The sequence below is a fragment of the Nestor notabilis genome, unplaced genomic scaffold, assembly GCF_000696875.1.
Source record: "Nestor notabilis isolate BGI_N333 unplaced genomic scaffold, ASM69687v1 scaffold9956, whole genome shotgun sequence".
Taxonomy (NCBI): Eukaryota; Metazoa; Chordata; class Aves; order Psittaciformes; family Psittacidae; genus Nestor; species Nestor notabilis.
Genome location: NW_009933292.1, coordinates 1 through 21,000, shown reverse-complemented (window position 1 = coordinate 21,000; position 21,000 = coordinate 1). Strand labels below are relative to the sequence as shown.

Genomic DNA, 21,000 nt, shown 5'->3' with positions numbered 1-21,000 from the left:
GCCATGGGGCGCTCAGCAGAGCATCAGGCCCTCCCCAGAGAAAAGTGCCAGATTCATTTTCATGGCTTTTTGCAGAGGGATTGCTTTAGGGGTCCATTCCTGTAAGTTAATATTTGCAATGCACAAGGCTTAACTGAAACCAGGCAGTGCAGACATCTGATAACCATAACAGAGGAGATGCTTTTTCCCCGCAAGAGCGACTTGGAAAAACAAATCCCAGTGCTATTCCCTTTGGAAAGATAACAATATGGAAGGAAAGCCATCAGGAATGGTGCTGCATGGCTTGCAAAGGGTTTTCTAGTTGGGTCCCTTTTTTGGCAAGCTGCTTGTGTTTGGCTGTATTGCTGATGGGTTTGATTATTGTCTCCCCTTCTTTCTAGCTGGGTTGCCCTTCCTCATCATCGAAACGAGCACAATTCAGCCCTACCAGCGGGGCTTCTACTGCGATGACGACAGCATCAGGTACCCACTGAAGTCAATGGAGACTATCAACGATGCAGTGCTGTGTGCCGCGGGCATCCTCATCGCCATCCTTGCTGTAAGTACCCCTTCTGAAATCTCATCTCCTGTCCCTTGGGCATCCTTGATGGCTTTTTGTCACCTCTGTAGCCAATGGCACTAATGTCCTACTGCCAAGGGGCTTTAACACAGTCTTGCTGGTGCGTCCCCACTGTCTACTGAGGCGCACATCTCCTCTGCAACTGTTTGACTTCTGTGCAAGCGTAGAGCAATAAACATTTGCAAATGAGAGCTTGTAATAGGAGGAATGAGTTTTTTCTTGAAGCCTATAAACAGGCCCAAAGCTGTTTGGGCAAGTCTGTGAGCTTTTTCACCCTCCAGTAAGAGTTCAGAGTAGAAACAAAAAGACTTGAGTCTCACTAAAGACTTGGCATGGGTTGTCCCTATTCAAATAACTCTTGGTATTCGCCTATTTTATAAGGTTAAAAAAAAAAGGGATACATCTTTTCAGCTAACTGGTACCTAGAAAAATTTCACAGCTTAGTATTAGAATTTTAAGAGATTGTACATTACAACCATTTTAAAAAGACAATTAAAACCTTCCAAGGGGAGCATATTCCCACAGTTCTCACTATAAAAAGTAGTTAATGCACCACTTTCCCAATGCCTCCGCATTTCTCTTTTCTGCCAGCTTTCCTAGAGCTGTGCTAGGAAACAATTGCATGGTGAGAGCTTTAACTGTCAGCCAAAAATTCAGCCCATGGAGCTGAGCCTCCCTGCGCCAGCATGTATCTGGTGCTGGGGCAGAAGGCAAGAGCTGTCTCTTGGTTGTTAGCTAAATGCCTGCAGCTGAAGATGAAATTCCCTTATGAAAAGTACCTGTGTTTTCCTTCTTACCTGGTGCCAACACAGCTCAGGTGCTTTCCCAGAGATGCTGCCTTCCTCTTGGTCCTTTAGATGGGAGGGATGGAGATGGAGAGCTCAGGAGCGCTTGTTCCCCTCCTAGCTTTCACCTTTCCTTGTAGGAGCAATGTCACGGGCGATTGGTATTTTAGCATGGCATGGTGCCTGCTTTGGTAATACCCCATCCTCAGCTTTGCTGCTCCATGCTGTGAATATCTCCATCATTTCCTGACCACATATACTCACTTAGCAAAGTAGGTCCTCAAAACTGCCTTGTTCCTATGCCTCAGTCTTCCTCAAAACAAGCCCAAAAGGTGGCAGACCCCCAATTCCATAAACACGGCAGAATTTTCCCCTGCAGGTGAATTACCCCCGAGTGTGGAAAAGCCATAAAAACAAAATGAAAAAGCCTCTCATTTTCACATTACTGCCTGAGCTATCTGCACGCCGGCTCCATGCAGAGTGTGCTTCTGATCAGTAATGAGGCAGTGGCAAATACAGGAGTTGGAACAGAAACTGGAAACATAATCAGCTGCCTATGTGATCCATCAACTTTCTACCATGAAATAGCAGGTCAATTAAAAGAGAAAGAAAATCCCCAAAGAATTAGATGTTTCTGCCCTGGTTTCACTGTGCCCACAACAAATGTAACTTAATAAGGTAAATTTGAAAGGTCGGTTATTTGCTGTTGAGTGATACAAATGGCTAACGAGGAATGGAAGCAACAGATTTCTTTTGCTATGGCAGCGTGCATGGAAAATTCAAGTCAGCCTGACCTCTTTTTTCAGATGTAACCCAGATACCAGAATTACTGTAGCATAATAGGAATTCCTTCCAAATCCACAAGGCACTGACTCCGCTCCTTTCACTCACAACGTTTGCTTTCGGAAGGCAGGACTGTGGTTGAGAGGACTTCCAGGGAGCTGGCGTTTTGGATGGTGCAGCCAATATTTCACGCCCTTGCTTTACGTGGCGTCATGGGTAGTCTAGCCCAGGGTAAAAGGTCTAGGTCATGTTTTAAATGGCTTGAGGACACCCAGAATGCTCGTTAAGTAAATGGCAGAGGCAAAGACCTGTGCTTCGATCAGGATGTGAGAGGGTATGTGTTTGGTTTTAATACCTATATATTTACTGGCTTCAGGCAAATTTCCATGCAGATGACCCTGGAGAGGCTTGTGCCTTTTGGCTGTGCACTCTCACATCTTTCCTGACTGCTTTTCTTGCTGGAAGATGGTTAATCTGATCAGCACAGAAGCATTGATCATCCCTGGGATGGCTGAGGGAAGGTGACATTTTCCTCATCCCGAGCCTCATATAGGTACCACTGCCTTAGACCCTGTGTCTCTACACATGATAAGCCTTGAAAGCCTATGAAAATCACCTAAGAAAACTGATTTCCTAGATGATGTAAGTTACACAGACAGATTAGCTGGTTGTTTCACAGCTGAAGGTGATACACTTCAATGTGATTAGACACAGAGAACATGCCACCACTGACATAAGTGATTAGAAAACCTCTAAAAGTAATTATAGGTTAATTGGATTGCTGTTGATACCTTGTAATAATGATAAAATGGGCACAACAACCAAAAGTCTGCCAAAGGCCTTCACAGAGAGAAAAGGTTGGTATTTGCTTCTCTTTAGTGACCATCTGTTTGTGACAGTCCCCCAAGGAGCTGTGCCCATCACATAGGTATGGCATGTATCCCATGCGGATGGCTCAGCAGCGGTGCAAGGGATAAGAAGAGCTTAATCTCTGTAAGACCTGTTTTCTTTTTAGGCTGTCTGTTCAGCTCGTGCACATCTGTACTGCGTTAGTTTTCCACTGTCTTGCTTTATCTGGGACAGCCCTGCCAAAGAAACAAGTTTACCCCATTTTTAGCTTCTCATTAAGGTTGAGCCATGGCTTTAACTAAGCAGGAAGGGTTCATGGCTGCCCAGCAGCGTGTTAGCAAGGGAATGAAGTCTCCAATTTACAATCTGCTACATGTGTGCAATTACCCAGACCACCAACGGTGAGAGAAAAATATTAATCCCCAGACTTTTGTTGGTCCCTGTTTAAAATGGTCACATGCCTTGCCCAGGCCAAGAGCCTCGGGTTTTACATGGATCTGTTTGTGAGTTGGGAGTAACGGCACATCTGCTAGTATCAGATGTCATCCTTAATTTGTCTCGTCTCCCCTCTGCAAAAGCCATGAGTTTTGAGCCCTGTAGCTTCCCTTCTTGTGAGTTTAGGCTTTTGGGAGGCTGCAGTCAGTGGCCGTGCCCTTGTGCAGGAGCCTCCATGTTCATCCAAGGGTAATCTCCCTCTGCAGTTCTCATGGCTAGATTTCTGGCTGCCAGCTGGTGCTGGAAAGTGGTCCAAAAATGAAGATAAACCATGGTCTTTGGAGTCTGTGAGGCTTATTCAGCCTGGAGAAGGGTGCAGGGAGACCTTAGAGCAGCTTCCAGTACCTAAAGGGGCCGACAAGAAATCTGGAGAAGGACTTTTCACGAAGTCACATAGTGATAGGAGAAGGGGGAATGGCTTTAACCTGAATGAGGGTAGATTTAGATTAGATACTAGGAAGAAATTCTTCAGTATGAGTGCAGTGAAACAATGGAACGGGTTGCCCAAAGAAACTGTGGATATCCCTGGCAGTGTTCAAGGCCAGGTTGGACACAGGGGCTTTGATCAACCTGGTCTAGTGGAAGGTGTCCCTGCCCGTGGCAGGGGCTTGGAACTAGCTGAGCTTTAAGGTCCCTTCCAGCACAAACCATTCTAAGATTAAAATGACACTGGAGTTGGTTTGCTGCAGCTCCCCAGACAATTCTTGATCAACACTGGATTTCCGAGAGTAAATGAAGTAAAGAGCAGTGATGTGTAAACCCCAAATGATGGTGCAGCCACCCAAAGTATTTCTGTACGTTGTAAGAGTGCTGTAGCTTGGCCTTTATTTTTTTATTGTTATAGTTGTATCTCTCTTTGATAAACCCTGTGTAGCTGCAATTTCAGCTGCTTTAGGTCAACCTTTGTTTTTTCAAGCCAGGGTATGAGTTAAGTTCAAACAATGATACAGCTTCATCTCCTCTTAGTCTAATTGCCATACATTTTCCAGTTTATTACTTTCCAAAGGTTGTGCCAAGCTTTTAAAATAGGTAGGCAGGGGAGCCTTGTCTCCTGCATGCCTCTGGCAGGCTGCCACGCCAGGAGGAATATTGCTGGCTGCTCCAGAAAGGGATTAACATGAAGGCATTTTTCCTGACAGTTAATTTTACATATCATAGCCCTCATGACTAGAGAGGGGCGGGGACAAGGGGTGGCTGAAAAATAAGGGTGAAAAAAAGCCTCAATTTATTACTCGGGTATAAAAACATTTAAAGTAATGAATAAAATCCTAAAGCTGTAAATCTGGAGCTCAAAACTTAGGTGTGTAATGTGATGGAGAACAATAAAAGGCTTTGCCTCTTTGGGAGAGGTGAGACATTTGGACTTCATTTCACAGCCTGATTTTCATTAACCTGCCTTTTCAGAGTTGGAATTAGGAGAAGCCAGGTCCTCTGCTCCCTGACAGTGATTTATGGTGATATTGTCAAACCCCAGCACCCCTGACACAAGAAAAATGTAATTTGCTGCCCTGCAATGACAAGAATGCCTAGAAATAGCTGGTATTTACAGAGGTTTGAGCAGCTTCAATTGGGTCTGGTGGCAGCAAATTTTGGGCCAGAATCTGAAAAGTTTGGGGCTTTCTGAGTCTTACGCTGTTCTGTTTGTGGTTTTCAGAGAGGAAGATAAGGAGATTGTTCGTTTGTTTTCCTCCACAATCAGTTTGATAAGAGGGTAGTGATCTGGCCTCTCCTTCCGTAACACACGCTGATTCTTTGTCTGGTTTATGTTAAATTATTGGCTTTTTCTACTATGCTGGTGCTGTTTCACTTCTGTAAAGATATGCCAACATGCTAAATTAAAATCTACCTTCTTTTCCTTCTTGTTTATTGAATTTTTCAATAAGCAACACTTAAAGCTCTGTAATCTCTTCTTGAGAGAGAAAAGGAGGAGGATGGGGAGATGCTGGGCTCTCTTTCCTCATTATGGAAGCAGATTCCTGGTTCAAGATGCTTGGAGCACAAAGAACCATCTCAGCTCTGCATTTACCACCCATCACTGGTTTTGCCCAGTATTTCTCCTCCCCTCTAATCTCTCTGTTGTGTTTCTCCCACAGATTATAACGGGAGAGCTCTACCGCATCCACTATCTGAAGGAGAAATCGAGGTCCTTCATCCAGAACCCCTACGTGGCAGCGCTCTACAAGCAAGTGGGCTGCTTCGTTTTCGGCTGTGCCATCAGCCAGTCCTTCACAGACATTGCCAAAGTGTCCGTCGGGCGCTTGCGGCCGCATTTCCTGGAAGTTTGCGATTTGGATTTCTCCACCATCAACTGTGCTAAGGGAGTTTACATCCAGAACTACACCTGCAGGGGAAATGACAGCAAGGTCCAGGAAGCCAGGTGAGAACCCACCGAAGAGATGGGTTGCTGCTACCGAAACGGTGTCTTATGTTAAGTATCTCAGGGGGGTTTCTCTGCCAGCAATAGATTCAAATGCTGTTCTCTCTGTGAAGGCTGTAATTTACCAGCAACAGGCACTTTCCCTTGGGAGTTGTGGGACTCAGCTGAACAGTATTTCTTTTCCTTTCTCTTTACTCCTACACTATTGTTTCCCTAAGCGGTTGCTCAATGTGGGAATGCACTATCAGAGCTGAGCTCATGGTGAGCAGCTCAAGCTGTCCCATGCAGCAGAGCAGAGGGCTTCTCTTCCATTAAGGCTCCACACAGGCAGGGCTGCCAGGGCTTCCTCTTTGAGCTCTATCAGATCCATCAGATGCTCATTTTTGACATCTCCAGGCCCACGTTTTGCGTGCTACGATTAAGCAACAGCAGAAGCTGCTCTCTTCTTATTTCTTTTCTGTTTCCTGGTTATTTGAGGCGAGACGATGAGTTATCGGGTTATCCTGGAAATAACTACTGTCCCACGACTAGACCAGGAAGGGACGAACAATGCGAGCATCCTGTCCATCCGTTCCCTCTCTGCCTCACGAGCGAGCAGGGCGGATAATGGTGGTTTTATAAACTGAAAGGTTGGGGGTTGGGGGTCTTTCTGCTTTGGCACCCTCTTGGTAGCAACAGACAAGTCATCATATTACCTAGCAGATTATAATAGTGAGGGTTATAGTGGTTGGTTCTTAGCACCTGCTTTGTTTTGCAGGAAATCCTTCTTCTCCGGGCACGCGTCCTTCTCCCTCTACACCATGCTGTATTTGGTGGTAAGTAACCTCAGCCTTGCTTGAGATTGAGATTTATCCCTGTCCCCCTTTCCCAAGGCATTCACCTGCATTTCGTAGCAATAACACCACGATGAGCATCAGAGATAGAGAGTTGGTTGAAAGAAAGAGCCTGGACAAGCCAGCGGAGGAAAGATCCGCTCTCAGCTCTTGTGGTGTTACTTGGGATGGAGACTCCTGGAGTGTGCAGATTCAGGATGTAGCCAAGGCTGCAATTAAATCCGAATCCTACTAAATCTGTGGAAGACCTGTGCAATTTTGCTCACCCCACACTGTGGTTTCCACGGAGGAGAGTGTTGGGAGAGCCAACCTGTTGCAATGATGGGGGGGAAGATGTGCCATTGACGGGTGAAGGCTGGTTCTCAAATGTGCCAGTGGAGCAGGTGGAGCCTCTGCCCGCCTGGATCCAGAACCGAGGGCTGGGACTTGTTTTTCTTTGTCAGTGAGAAATGGCTCTACCCTTCCTGTGCTGGGGCTGGGGCGGTTGCCAAGGTGCTTCCTGCCGGGGCTGCAGGAGGCAAACTGCAAGGGGCTGGACCCGCACACAGTGTTTGGGAGGGTCTGGAGAGTGATCTCTGCTTGGGTTTTACATATATATATATAAAATTATTTCATTTTTTTAAAAAAATAAGGGAAAAAGGGTTGGATTCCATTCAATTTGTGCCGTCCCATCTCCTGTAAGCTCAGACCAGAAGGCAAAGTAACAGCATGGCACTGATAAAAACATTAAACATGAGCTTTTATCTCTGAACAGTGCTTCCCCCCCCCATCCCTTCACTCTCTGAAAAGATAAGTGACCACTACTCCCTCCTGCTTTTTCAGCCTTGAATTCCCCCCTCCCTGTGAGCAATTTAATGACTAAGCTTTCCAGGCTGTTGGGGATGGTGTGTGCTTTCCTTTTTTCCCCTCTTATTTTATATAATTCTTGGAAAACTTCTTACTTTCCCCAGTAAACATTTTGGCTGTTTCCTCCCAGCCGTTCTGATGCAGAGCCACCCTGGTGATGCTTTTCAGGAGGCTCAGCCCTCTGCTGCTGCCATTGCAAAACTTTCCGAGCTGAGTTTGGAAAACCATCCCTCACACTGGTATTTATTTATTTCTGACGAGATCAGATTCAGATAAGTCAGCCCAGAGATGCTTTCGAGCTTGGCATCCGGAAACAGTGAGCACTGCCAGTCCTTATTAAGTCAGTGGTGGTTTCTCTCCATTCAGCAAGAGTTGGGTTGTCCTTCCAGGTTTTTTTCTTTTAGGAGATGCTGCTCCCAGGCCATTTAGGAAGCCAAAGCTGATGCTTTACCTTTTGCACAGGTCATGCCTTGCAGCATCCTTAGGTTAGAGGACAAACCTGGGGTGCTGTGCCCACCTATGCCAGTGTTCACCCCTTCCCTGCATTCCCACCTTCATTGCTCCTTTTCCAGCACTGCTTTGCACCAATGCCTCCTGCCTGATTTTATTTATAACTTTGCAGCAGGCTTCAAAAGTGATATTTAGCTCCTGCATAACACTTCGGAGCAGAAAGCTGCTTCTGATCTCTCTTGGCTGCCCTTCCCTGTCCCCATATGGGAGCACTTGAGCTATCAGTGCTCAGCAGCTTCTGCCCCTTTCCCCCTGATCTGCTGCTCCGCTTATCCTTCTCCATGGAGGGGTTTTGACACCCGGTCCCTTAAGAATGATTTGATTTCTTTCTGTGTCCTGAAACAAGCAGGTTTTGTCTGACCAGGTGTTCGGTTGCCTTGTGCCTTAAAAAATCAGGGGAAAAGTTATATTAAGTATTCAGTCATAAATTGAAGGCAACTTGAGACAAGACAGCATGATGTGGTGTGTATCAGGAGCAAGGAAACGATGATCTGAAGGGTTTTTTCCAACCTAAATGATTCTATGCTTCTCACTTGTCTAGCAGCACCCTGCTCTCCATCACTTCAGCTACATGGCCACTGCCAGAACCTGAACATGGAAGAAGGGAGGCAGAAAATCCATCATATTGGACAGGCCTATAATATCCAAAAATAACATAAAAAATAAAGCGGGTTATGATAACCCGAAGGGAGTTATGCAGAATGAACTCTGACTCCGCTGTCTTGCTCAGCTCAGAGAACCAGTGGCTTTGGAAAGCCTGGTTAGAAAGGTGGCATCCACCATGCCAGCGCTTGCAAGGGATTGATTTAATCAGTCTTTACAGAGTTGGGGGTATATGTGGGGCTGAGCATGTGCTGCAGAGGCTGGCTGATCAGCCATGTCCTGAGTGCATTCCCTATTGAACAATACTTCATATTTCAAGGATAAGTCACTTCCCGTCTTTCCTGGCGTTCTCTGGCTTCACTCTCAGAGCCCATTCTGAATTACAATGTTTTCAAGTTTGCCTCACCTGATGGAGATGGGTGCCAGAAAACTGAGGTCGATCTATTAAAAGATACCTGATTCCCATGCATCCCATGGGGCTTCACCTGCACCACAGGGCTGGATTTGCACAGGGATTTGGTGGCCACGGCTTCCCCATTGCATGGCACAGCAGCAGTGCCTTGCAGTATCCATCAAGGAGAAGTAGTTTGGCCTTTTCCAGTAGGAATAGGTGGCTAGAGGCCAAGCCCCAGAGGGCTTTGGGGGAAAAGGCACTTGCAACACAGTAAAATCCCCTGGGATTTAGTTCTAAATGCTGAGACTTCATGGCTAAGTTTCTCGCAGCCGTCTTGTCACCAAGAATACTTAATTAACATCAGGCCTTTGTATAAAACATTTAAAAGGGGAAATTACACTTGGGTAATCCTCTTTGTCTTAATTTTCCTTGCTTTGTTACTCCTTGGCTGAGCAAGCCTGTAATACATATTTATAGCAGGCTGAGGAAAGAGGTGGTATGTAACAGCTTATTTCATGCAGCCCTCTGGACCTGACTTGCACCTCTTGGTTTAGTTTTAATGGAGGTTGGGACTCTTTGTGGAGAGCAACAGATGCTTTCTGCTCCCCTCGAGCATGTGAGACCATAATGCTGAAATTTTTTGCAGCATGAGGTTGCCTGAAATCACAGCCAACCACTAAGAGGATGCAGAAAAGCTAAATTATTATCAGAAGAGCTAAATTAATATCAAAAAAGCTAAATATTCCTCAGAAATATTGGCTGATTCAGGATAAAATGAGAGCAAAATGGGGCAGTTTGTGTATTTAATGTGCACTGGTGGGTGAGGCTGAAGACTTCAGATCAGAATAGGTTGAAGCGTGCTCTACTAATCTGTATGTAAAATTAGAGATGTTGCTGTGTTTGTGTATCAGGGTAAGTGTGAGGCTTCTCACTGGGGTTGCTGGCTGAAGGGTGGAGAAGGTCCCAGTGCTTTGGTGCTGCTGTGCAATGACGTGTCCATGCGAAGGGAACTCCGTGGTGGTTGGAGTCAAGTTTAGCAGTGACTTAAGTAAGCGAATAAACTGGAATTGCATCAGAGGCCAGGGCTGAGGTGTGAACTATGCTGCTGAGCTGATGGGGATGTTCCCAATGGGGAGAGAGGATCAGCAAGGGCAGGGAAGAGGCAAACAGCACGTGCCTTCAGCGCTGGGAGGTCTTTGCCTATTTCCTGTCCTTGACTTCTGGCCAGCTTGGTGCTGAAAGCTGAATTCTTCAGTTCCCCTTCCTCCAGCTGGCTCTGCCCAGCCAGGGCAGCGTGTTACACCAGGGTGAGGCTGGGTCGGAGAGGTTTTGGGTCCGTACCGCTTTGGGTACTGCTCTGTTTGCAGATGGGGCTGGAGATGGAGGTAACTTCAGGTCGGACAGCCAAAAACAAGACCAGCCGTTTCACACCAGAAGGTGTGACTAAGGGACGTGCTTGGTGGAGCTCAGCCTTGTGGTGGGGAGAGTGTGAAGAGGGATGGGATTTCTGGGTGGCAGAAAGCCCCGGGAGGCTGGAGGTGACGCTTTTAGCCCATGTCCCCTGCCAGCTCCTACTCAAAGGGTTTACTCAGGGGTTGCGTGCGGTTGCGGGCTGTCCCCACCAGCACTGTGGAAGTCCCCTGGCAGAAGAGGAATGTGACGTCCTTCAGGCCATCTGCTCTGTGGTAACTTGGCCTCTGCCAGGAGACTGTGGATGGCAGCTCCAAATCACTCCTGCTCTGCGTGATCCCATTTCATTTCATCCACCCTTGCTCTTGTTGATACTCCTCCTGAGTTTTGCTGCCCTGTGATGGTTTGTGGTGGGAAGAACCCTGGTTGTGGTCTTGCTTCTCCGTCCCCTCCCAGGAAGGGCTCCATCCATTCCCACATTCCCATCCAAATCTGGCAGTCCTTAGCGCAGGCAGCATTTCACATCTGCTCCCAGGTTTCAGAGAAATCCTTCAAAAGCGAGTTTGGATAAATTGCCAGGAACTTCCCATTTCTTAGTAAAAGCACTGATTCCTGTTTTAGGGAAATTCTGATCCTTTCAGCATCTGAGCTCCCCTTTTATGTTTTGATTTTCTCTTATTAACTAGGTTTCTCTGCCCTCAGTTTGAAAGAGGCAAAGCTCAGAGCGCCCCAAGGTTTGCCTCTAAAGTACTTAGGGCACAGCACCCTGGTGTTTAGAATGTGAAAAGTACTGTTATCCTCTTTTCCTTATGAATGGGGAACTAAACAGCAATTTTCCCTAGACTTTGATTGGAGCTGTGAAAGGAACTCAGTTGAGATCATCACACTGATAATGTGGTGTCTGAGGCTTATCTATTTGGGCAGGTTTTGCTCCTCTAGGGTATACAGGTGTAGGTGTGAGTTGAGTGCTGGGGACTTGGGTGTCACCCAGCAGAGCCCATATGGTGCCATGCTGCCTTTGCACCTCTTTTCCAGGGCTGAAGCGTGTACATTAGGCACACAGTTCAGAGCTGTGCTTTGAAGGGAATGGGTCAGTATATGCAAACAAGGTTGTTTTTCAATCACTTCAGCTCCAGAAGTGTCTGCTTTATTGTGTGTTCAAACATGGTGTTTGCTTTTTAATGCAAGTTTTTAATTGACACTTTGCATCCTCACCTGCAGGTGAACTATTTAGTCCAAGCTTGTGGGATGGAATGATTTGAGGGGGTGTCAAGGCTGTGCGAAAGGGATGAATGTCACATTATCCAGCAACAGATTTCTTTCTTAAGAGTTTGGTGTGACAGTGCCTCACGAATGTCACATTATCCAGCAACAGATTTCTTTTTAAGAGTTTGATGTGACAGTGCCTCAAGACTCATTAGGAAAAGAATCTTCACTGAAAGGGTGGTCAGGCATTGGAACAGGCTACCCAGAGAAGTGGTGGAATTGCTGTCCCTGGAAGTGTTCCAAACTGTGTATATGTGGTGGAATTGCTGTCCCTGGAAGTGTTCCAGACTGTGTATATAAGGCCCTTAGTGACATGGTTTAGTGGTGGACTTGGCAGTGCTGGAGTACTGGTTGGACTTGATGATTTTAAAGGTCTTTTCCAACCAAGTTGATTCTATGATTCTATGACTGAAGTAAGACATTAGGAATCAAGTCTTCATGGTAGAACTAAGTGTAATAGTTTGTAAGATTTAATACCTTTTAATACTGGAGATAATTTTGCTCTGCAAGAACATACTGGAACCTGAGTTTTGCGCTGTCACCCGGGCTGGGCTGAGACTCTTGAACAGGAATATAGTCCTTAATCTAAGCCATGGTAATAGAAGCTTATTTTTCTATCTTGTGTGTGCTTTAAAAATGCTCTTCACAAACAATTTTTTCAAGGTACATTGTCTCTACGCTGAGAAGTTGTATTTAAAGATACCAGAGCTCCCAGCTCCCTCTATCACCACCTTCCCTGAATACTTCCCACGAGTATCCTTCCTGCACAGTTTAATCTCAGTGGCAGATCCCTGGGTGCACAAATACCATGGCAGTGAAAATTCAGCCAGCCCAAGCATTGCAAACTGAAAATGCAGTTCCCTGCTAATGAACCGCAGAGATATTTGCTTGCAGGATGAAGTGCCTGCTGTTAAATCACTGCTAGTGCCTGTGCAGGATGGGGTTGTGCTATTTGACAGCTCTAGCTTTCCAGCTCAGTGGTGATTGCATTTGACAGCTCTAGCTTTCCAGCTCAGTGGTGGCTGCGTTTTACCTGGAGGGAAAGCACCTCCTTATTGCTGGTGGGGTTTTACCACAAACTGGAGAACTAGACCAGTGGTCCATTTGCTGCATACATCAGCATGGGTTTGCTGGGGGATCTAGAGAGCTGTAGCTCATCCCATAGCATCGTGTACACAAGTTTGCATGGTGTGGGGTGTGCACCGTGGTGACGTGGCTCAGTTCCCAGACTCTGGCTGGTTTGCAGTTGTATTTCCCAGAATCATAATGTGCATTAGCCAGCACTGAGCTGTTTGGTACTGCTCTCTTCCATGTTAATTGGCTAACAATTTGGATAATTTGGATCATCTGCTCTATTGAAATGACATGATGTTTCATTTCCTCTCAAGAGCCCAGCATGTGTTCTTTCCAAAGAGGGGTAAATATAATGTTTATGCAACAGCCAAACATACTAAATTGGCCAAAATGATGCTTCCCCGTTATCAGCTTTCCAATTAATTCTGCTTTTATAGGTAGATGGTGTCACTAAGTTATTTGTGGGAACCCAGCAAGAGCTTCATTCCCTTTTATATCGAGGCAGTGTAAACTGCTCTGGGTGTGTAAAAGCCATTGTAAATGGGTATTAAACCCCTTCCCAGCCCTCTGATGTTGCGGAGTCCCATGAAGCATACTGGGTCTGACTTCCAGTGCTTCATTTAGGAACGGGCAGAGCATACATGCTGCGGATGGGCCCATGGGCAGTAGGTCTGAGCTGCAGGAGCCAAGCAGTGTTTTCCACTTTGATGCTCTTAGAGCCATCGAATGCCTCTCTGCTCCCAAGCCTGAAGGTTCCTGCTGCGTCCCTCCCTTCCCGCAGCCTTCCTCCCCGCTCATCTGTGGGCAGTGGGTTGCCGTTTTCCTGTCCTCTCTTCCCGCCCAACTTCCCGGTTCCCACAGGAACCGGCCGTGCCCACTGGCTGAAAAGGAAATGGGCCTGAGATAGTCACGGCAAGGGGACAATGTCCAACTGAGGTCATGTCAGCTTTGTCTTTTTGGGTTGAGCCAGGACCTACCTTTTCCCTCACTAGGTAGAAATGACTCCCCGTGCCATGCGGTGTGGTGGCTGCTCCCTACATCCATGCAAACCCTGGGGCTCAGGCTGGAAAACATGATGGCAATGTTAGAGGATTGTATTTTGCATGTCATCAGAGGTTGAGGCTGTGTCTGGAAGTCCTTGGGGCTGGCTCTGGAGGTGTGGCTTGCTGCACCGATTCCTGTTTTTCCTCTGAAGAGAGGCTGTGTGTTCTGCTTGTCCCAAATTTGAGATCTTGCCTCTGTTACACACCAAATAACCATAGGGAGGAATTTCCTTACTTGGCCTGATGGGATGTTGTGTGGAGGCTGAAGCAGGGCCATGGTGTGAGCTGCGATGCAGGGAGTCCCAAGCCCTTGACCCAGGCTCACTAAGGATGGGGTGTACCCATCCACCTCTTTTTGCATCCCCTCCATGGGTTAAAATCCCTCCAGCTCCCCTTCTCTCTGCATGATGGCGGCCACACATTTGCAAAGAGCATCCTCCTTCTTTGATAACAACTTTTTCCTTTGAGCCACAGGGGTGCAGGTGCCCCATGACCAGCCCCACAGAGCATTTGCTGCCATGTGTGCACATTTAGGACAAGACTTCTCCTTTGCTGCCCCCAAATTAACACAACCTTTCTGTTTCCTTCTCTTTCCCACAGTTTTATCTGCAGGCCAGATTCACGTGGAAGGGAGCCCGCCTGCTCCGTCCCCTGCTCCAGTTCACCCTCATCATGATGGCGTTTTACACCGGCCTGTCCCGTGTGTCGGACCACAAGCATCACCCCACTGACGTGCTGGCAGGCTTTGCACAGGGAGCCCTGGTGGCTTACTGTGTGGTGAGTATGGCCAACCCTGCAAGGAACAGCAGTGGGCATGCTGTTGGGGGATGTTATTGGGGGTCCCAGGGAAATAGCAGGCACCTCGCCAGGCCATGCTGCTGCGAGCTCACAGAACTCCCTGTTAAAGCTGGGATGTGGCAGAAGGCAGCATGCTCCAGGAGCTTGGTCTGGTGTTATCCTTATGAGACAGCATGTGTAAACCTCATCTGCAGAGGGAACATGGCTCAAGAGCAGACCATCCTACCAGCATCATGGTGGGTGCTCCAATGGGGACCCACGAGAGCTTCCCCTCCCCATGAGTAAGCACCACTGTTGTGCTGGAAGAATGAAGCAGTTTCTCTTCTCTCTCCCCGAACAAACTGTGTATTCAGCAGAAAAATACCACATTTAGGGGTTTTCCCCATCAGCCTTGAGCTCCTGGGCAAGAGTCCCTTCACCCAAGGCAGTTCAGGGTAATAAAAAGGCATTCAGACAAGGCAGAGTATTTCCCTCTCAGCCAGCGGCAGCATTTGCTTCTCCAGCTGCTCTTGGTAATGAGGACTGGCTCATTTGCAAGGCTTTCCACCAGGACCCAAGCGGGAAGTCTGGGGTGGTTGGGATTATGGCTCTTCCCTGCACAATTCAGCCAAAAGCCATCGCCTGGGAGTGGGAGCTGGTGTCTGCCCCGCAAGGGGAGGCAGGCTGCCTCCTTTGGTGGTGGGTTTTTAACACAGCAAAAGGGCTCGTGAGAAAACAGTGAACAAAAGCCATGCCTGCATGTCTTCAGCTGCCAGGCTTGTTCTCATGCAATTTGCTTTCCAAAGAGTGACCTGATTGCACAGCCCTGTAACTCGAAGTGACATATGTAGATGTTTAAAGTTGGCAGGGCAGGGGGGCACTGGGTCGGGTGGCTGCTTCGCATAGAAGCAAAGGAGCTGGGGGTTATGGTTGTTCCTTTGTCTGTCCAAATTCCTGAAAGCAGGATTTGAACAGCTCACCACTTGCTTGATTTGTTTGGGTTTGGGGTTTTTCTTCTCTTTTTTTATTAACTGATCTAAAAGTAAAGCAGACTTGGAAGCAAGGAATTAAGTTCACTAATGTTACATTTTGCAAGGAGAAAAATAGGTTATTTATGTACTTCCCATTCATTAATAATATTCCAAAGCCAAAACAAAAATGTCATTGTCGGGAAGTTTTCATGAAGTATTATTAACTCTCTGAGCAGAGGCTGTTGGGTTTTGCTTCATGCTGATGTCCCATGTGGGGCTGTAACATTCAGAGGGGGAACTAGAGAAGTGTGTGTGTACTGCTGCTGTAACGCCTGCTACAGGTCCTGTGTCCTTCATTCCAATATTGTCAGGGTGCTTCTGCAAGTCCTGGTAGTATTTTCCTATCCCAGTGGTCAGCTGGCAGCCCTGGGAGAAAAGATCCTGGGCCACATGGGGAACAAGGAAGCAGCTTGTCTTAGTCCTGAGTCTGGCATTTCAGTCATATGGGTTTGTTGAGACACCAAATGCACATCACCAGGCAGTTTTATAAGGGGCTATTTACCCCTCCATGAGCCTTTCTGCTTGAGAGGTGGGATAACAGCAATTTATAAAGGGAGTAGGGACGAGACGATCCATCCCTGGATCCCAGCAGCAGTTTCAGAAAGACAATAGCTCTCCGGATGCTCCGGATGGGTGCCCGGATGCTTTCTGGCCAGGACAAGCGGCAGGTCTGGCTGTCCCCTCCTGGCCCTCCAGCAGCTGGAAGCTGTGCTGGGAAGGGGAGGCTGTGGCAGCATTAGGCTGTTTTCCTGTGTCGAGGTAAACTGACATAGGAAGCAGCTGCCTGAGTTTCACAGGCAGGCTCAGGTTTGCCTATGAGCCTGGGGCAACCCCTGCTTCTCTTCCCAGCTGCCTCATGGAAGAGACAGTTGTATCCAAACCCTTTGCAGGCATGGCTTGGTAGCTGGGGACATCTCAGGCAGCAGCTTAGGACTCAGGCCAGGGTTTAAACCCAACCCTTGTCCCAGTCCATCAGCTTGCAAAGAACCATCAATACATTCTTTCCTGGTGTGAGCCATTGCCTAGGAGGGGCCAGCAGACTTTCCTCCCTTTTGGGAGATGGCAGCAAGGGACAACAAGAAGAATCACGCCAAGACTCCCTGGAGTTTGCATTGAAAGTACAGTTTAGTAGCTCTTTGCTGCAGTTACTGGTATGTCCTGCAGGTTGTTGCCCAGCTCCAGGATCCAGCTTTTGTGCATGGGATGCTCTGAAGCAGAGGGAGGGACCTTGGAGACTCATCACCCATCGCCTCCAACTCACCATGGGTGCTTCCAGACACCCGTTCCCCCAACAAAGCCTTCAAGTGTTTGCTCTGATACTCAAGGGCTGTTAAAGTACCACAGTTATCAGGCTGCAATTTCCAGTAGAAGTCAACTGTAAGTTTCATCTCCAAGGGCTGCCAGAGCTTAAACCCAGGTTGTGCTGCAGCAGACACGTTTGTCCTTCGGTGCCTGAAATAACAAGCAGAAGACATTAGTGTCAAGCACTTTCAGCTGATGAAACATTTGGAGTCTGATCCAGGGTGAAATATGATGAGGATTTCTTAAATGGAAATAGCATTTATGCCTGTTGTAGGCAGCCTGCTATGTGTTGTGTAGTTTGTCTTGTCTGGTGAGAGAGAAGAGGGGAGATGTTGAAAGGACTTGCTCCTGGTGTTACTCTGGTTAGCTTCAATGAGTGGTTCTCACCTCTCTGTATGTGATTACAGATTTCTTCAATATAATGAAAAGGAATAGGAATTAAAAAGTGGCAATATAAGATATTGGCTTACTTTGTACAATACACACTCAGCTTCTGCTGTCAAGTTTTCTTTATGGGTGGAGAGCACCTTCTACAGGAAATGGAGCTAATCCAAGTGAAAAACTGCACGTTTATTAGTCCTTTTTTGTGTTAAACAGTTCAAGCATTAGGAGGATTTAACACACTGTTTAACCCCCAAAGATCACGTTTCATGATTCCTATAAGTGTTTATATAACCTCCAGCCATGTTAAAGTGAAATATAGTTTAAAGAGAAACAAAAACTCTTACCCAGTCTCTGAATTAAATCCTGAAAAGCAGTGAGCAGCACAGTAAAAGCTAAAATACTCGGGATGACACTCCACCATAACTCATTCCTGCCCAAAATAAGGACCAGACTTGGTGTAATCCCCATATGCTTCTTGCACTCAGCAATCTCTTCCCATAAATTGATTTGTCATGGCTATCGTGGGGCAGAAATTGGACATCTTTTTGATTGAATCCAGCTCTCTGAGGTGGACAAGAGAGTGAGATGGCATCAGAAGTGCACCGAGTAAGCCGAGCAGGGGTTTTACAGTTATTAACAACCCGAAAGAAAACAATTGCCAGAGCAGTTCAAGATGCTTTTAAACTGCAATGCTGCAGCAAGAGGCCAGACTGCATCTTGTGATCCTTGGTGGGATCCTGTTACTTAACCAAAGGTACCAACGTTGTACTTGGATGCTCTGTAAACAACTTCAGTGGCTCTGTTATACAACTAGGCAGGCAGACACGAGCACATACATGGGGGGAAAAAAAAGAGCTGGTTTATATGTCAGCTCCTTCCCTGCTTTTCCACAAAGCAATAAAAGCCGAGCAACAACAGCTCAGCTTCCTGCATCCGTGGTTATAATTGCAGGAGTAAATTGCCACTTACAGCAGGTTCACTATGTTCAGCTCAGCTCCTTATCTGCCCGTGCTGATAGGGACTTGCAAAAGTTGTTTCCAAGGACGACTAGACCTGCTGAGTTGGGCTATGGGTATTTAGAAAATGTGGAAGTGCAGATGGGGGAGACCTTTGCTCCCTCCCTGTGTTACCCAGCCTGGATGTACTCATCTGATATTATTCCTTTTGAGCACCATGGACATGTTGGTTTTTTTCCCTCTGATTTATCTTGTATTCAGGTATTGTGGTAGAAAACTCAAATGTGCTGCTAATTCCTACAACAACATGCTGCTCCTTCTGGGGTTTCAGCTCATCAAACCCACAGCTTGGTCCAAAGTATCCATGCTTGAGAATGTCTGGGATGAGCCAGGAAATTTGGGCTGGCAGTTGGCAGCAGGAGCAAAGTTTGGGGCTTTAGTGCCAGCTAATGAAATGATGACTCCTCACCACTTTTTGCTCTGTCCAGAGGATCCATGCTGTCTGACTCTTTTCCCTTCTGGTGTGGGGCTGAGGTTTGGCAAGGGAGAAAGTGTCCCGGTCCTGGAGGACTGATAAGCTTTGTGCAGTGGCTGCCAAGGGAGGATGTGGAAGTTTCCTCCCAGCATTTTGTTTCTTATTGTGTTGCTACCTCCCGAATTGCCAAGCACTGACTTTTTCACATCCGGGCGAGGGGTTACGTCACGGGATATTTAGGAAGAACTAGTCAGGAATAGTTCCTCCTCTCATTAGGTTTTAGTCTCCAGCCCAGACCCTGGCTCTGTATTGGTGCCTTGGTGGGGCATGAGGAGAGCATCACTCATCATTGACTCACTGCTGATAACTTTTAGCACAGCTTTGCTTTGAAAGCTTTTAATTGCCTACCTGATTTCTGGCTGAAGGAATTGTTTCATGACAACTCCATCCCTAAAACCAGTCACCAATGAGTCAGGCTCAGCCCTTTGGAGACCTTTGTTATTTTATTGGAGTGTGGGGCCATGTATCTGTTTCCTGGCTTTTCAACCCATTCAGCAGAGGTTTGGGCATTACGCTCGGTGATTACACAATGAGAAACGAAATTGTGCTGTGATGGTTTTAGGTTGTGTTTTGAGAGGTCTGAGTCTTTTTCCTTATTATGATGGTAGCAGGCACTGGGATTTCACTGCTATCAGTGTTATGATAGGCGTTCAATGGCACAAGTAGTGCTGGTTTTGCAGCTTAAACATCTGTATATCTTCTGTAAACTAAGTTTGTGAAGAAAGCATCCCCTAGTGTGGCTAAATTTGCCTTTTCCATTTATCCCTAAAGGTGTTTTACGTCTCAGATCTCTTCAAGCCCAAGACAAAGACTTGCCTGCCTCCACCACCCATCCGGAAGGAGATCCTTTCACCTGTGGACATCATTGAGCGGAATAACCATCACAACATGGTGTAGACCTTTGAGAAATTGGATGGGTGTTGTATTTTATTTTAACTTTTTTTTTTTTTGGCAAAAAAATGACTGCTGACAGCAACTACCTGCTGCTCTCAAATCTCATCAGACAGTAGAATGTAGGGAGAGACTTTCTTGCCCGACCAGTAAAGTCTTACTCTGTGGTCTTTTCAACTTGCGACATTTGGATTGAAAGGGGTGGTGGTCAACTAAGTCAAAACGACAAAGAGAAAGGAAAAAAACCACACAAAACACAAAAGCTGAACAAAGAGAGGTGCCGGAGTTCTGGATGTGCAATTGGTTTGAGTGTTCATGTTGTAGTGAACGCCAAATTGTTCATAGCCTAATGAACGCTAAGGGATTTTTGGAAAGCTGGCCATCATAGGGTTTTTTTTTACTATGAAGATTTCCAATGCCTGCGAGAAAAAAACAACTCACAACTAAATTGTATAGCACTACACGTGAGAAACAGCACTGAGTAAAGACCTGGGATTGGTTTGTAAGAGTTGCTTTTTTTTCTCTTCTTTTCATACTAGTTTATTTTTGCCTCCTCTATTCCATACTGTGACTTAGTTTAGAAGAAGCTTGCCCAGTCCAAGATCTCCGAAGGGTCTCTGTTCACACTACATTTAACAAGCAGTCCTGAGACATGCAGTGAGACTGAATAACTGTGCAGAGAAGCCACATTTCTTCCTCTCTACTCACTCATGAGGGCTCATCCTGCCTGAGCCCCTGGGCATGTGCAGCACCCACAGATGGCCCTTCATGAAAAGAGCATCCCCAGTCATCCCTCCCTCAAATCCCAGCAGATATTCTGTGTGCCCACAGGAGCTGGCAAGTGGGTAGCGGCGGCTCTGCCGAAGACGCATTCGCACTACAACCTCGGGGCTGAGTCCTGGGGTAACTTTGATTCTGCAGTTTTGGGACGGGCTGCTGGGCGGCACGTCCCAGCCTGGGTGTCAGTTGGTTTGTGCATCCCTCCCTCCTTTCCTCCTCCTCCTCCCTTGGGCATCCCGGTGTGCGCCACGGCAGGTACCAGTTCCTGTGCTGCGCTCGGTGATACCGGTGGTGAATCAGTCGTGCCTATATGGAGTGTGATTCCTTTTTTCTTTTCCCGATTTTGATGTTTTTCTTGCCCAGAAGCCACAGGTTCTTGGTTTGCAGCCCTTTCACAAAGCGTGTTTGCAAAGGGATCCCGCAAAGCATGCAGAATGGCCATTTGCACATCCTTCTTACAGAATCCGTCCTATCATTTCAACTATAGCAAGCTATGATTTTTTTTATATATAAATAT

General features: G+C 46.9%; 1 protein-coding gene across 1 annotated transcript; it reads left to right on the top strand.

Annotated features, from left to right (window-relative positions):
- Positions 1-380: 380 nt before the first annotated feature.
- PPAP2B (phosphatidic acid phosphatase type 2B) lies at positions 381-19,764 on the top strand (the record flags this gene model as incomplete). The annotated part of the gene is made up of 5 exons (XM_010016810.1): positions 381-538; positions 5,565-5,848; positions 6,606-6,663; positions 14,428-14,604; positions 19,584-19,764. Coding segments are annotated over 5 exons (803 nt in total), but the record flags the coding sequence as incomplete, so codon positions are not given.
- Between the last annotated feature and the right edge of the window lie 1,236 nt (positions 19,765-21,000).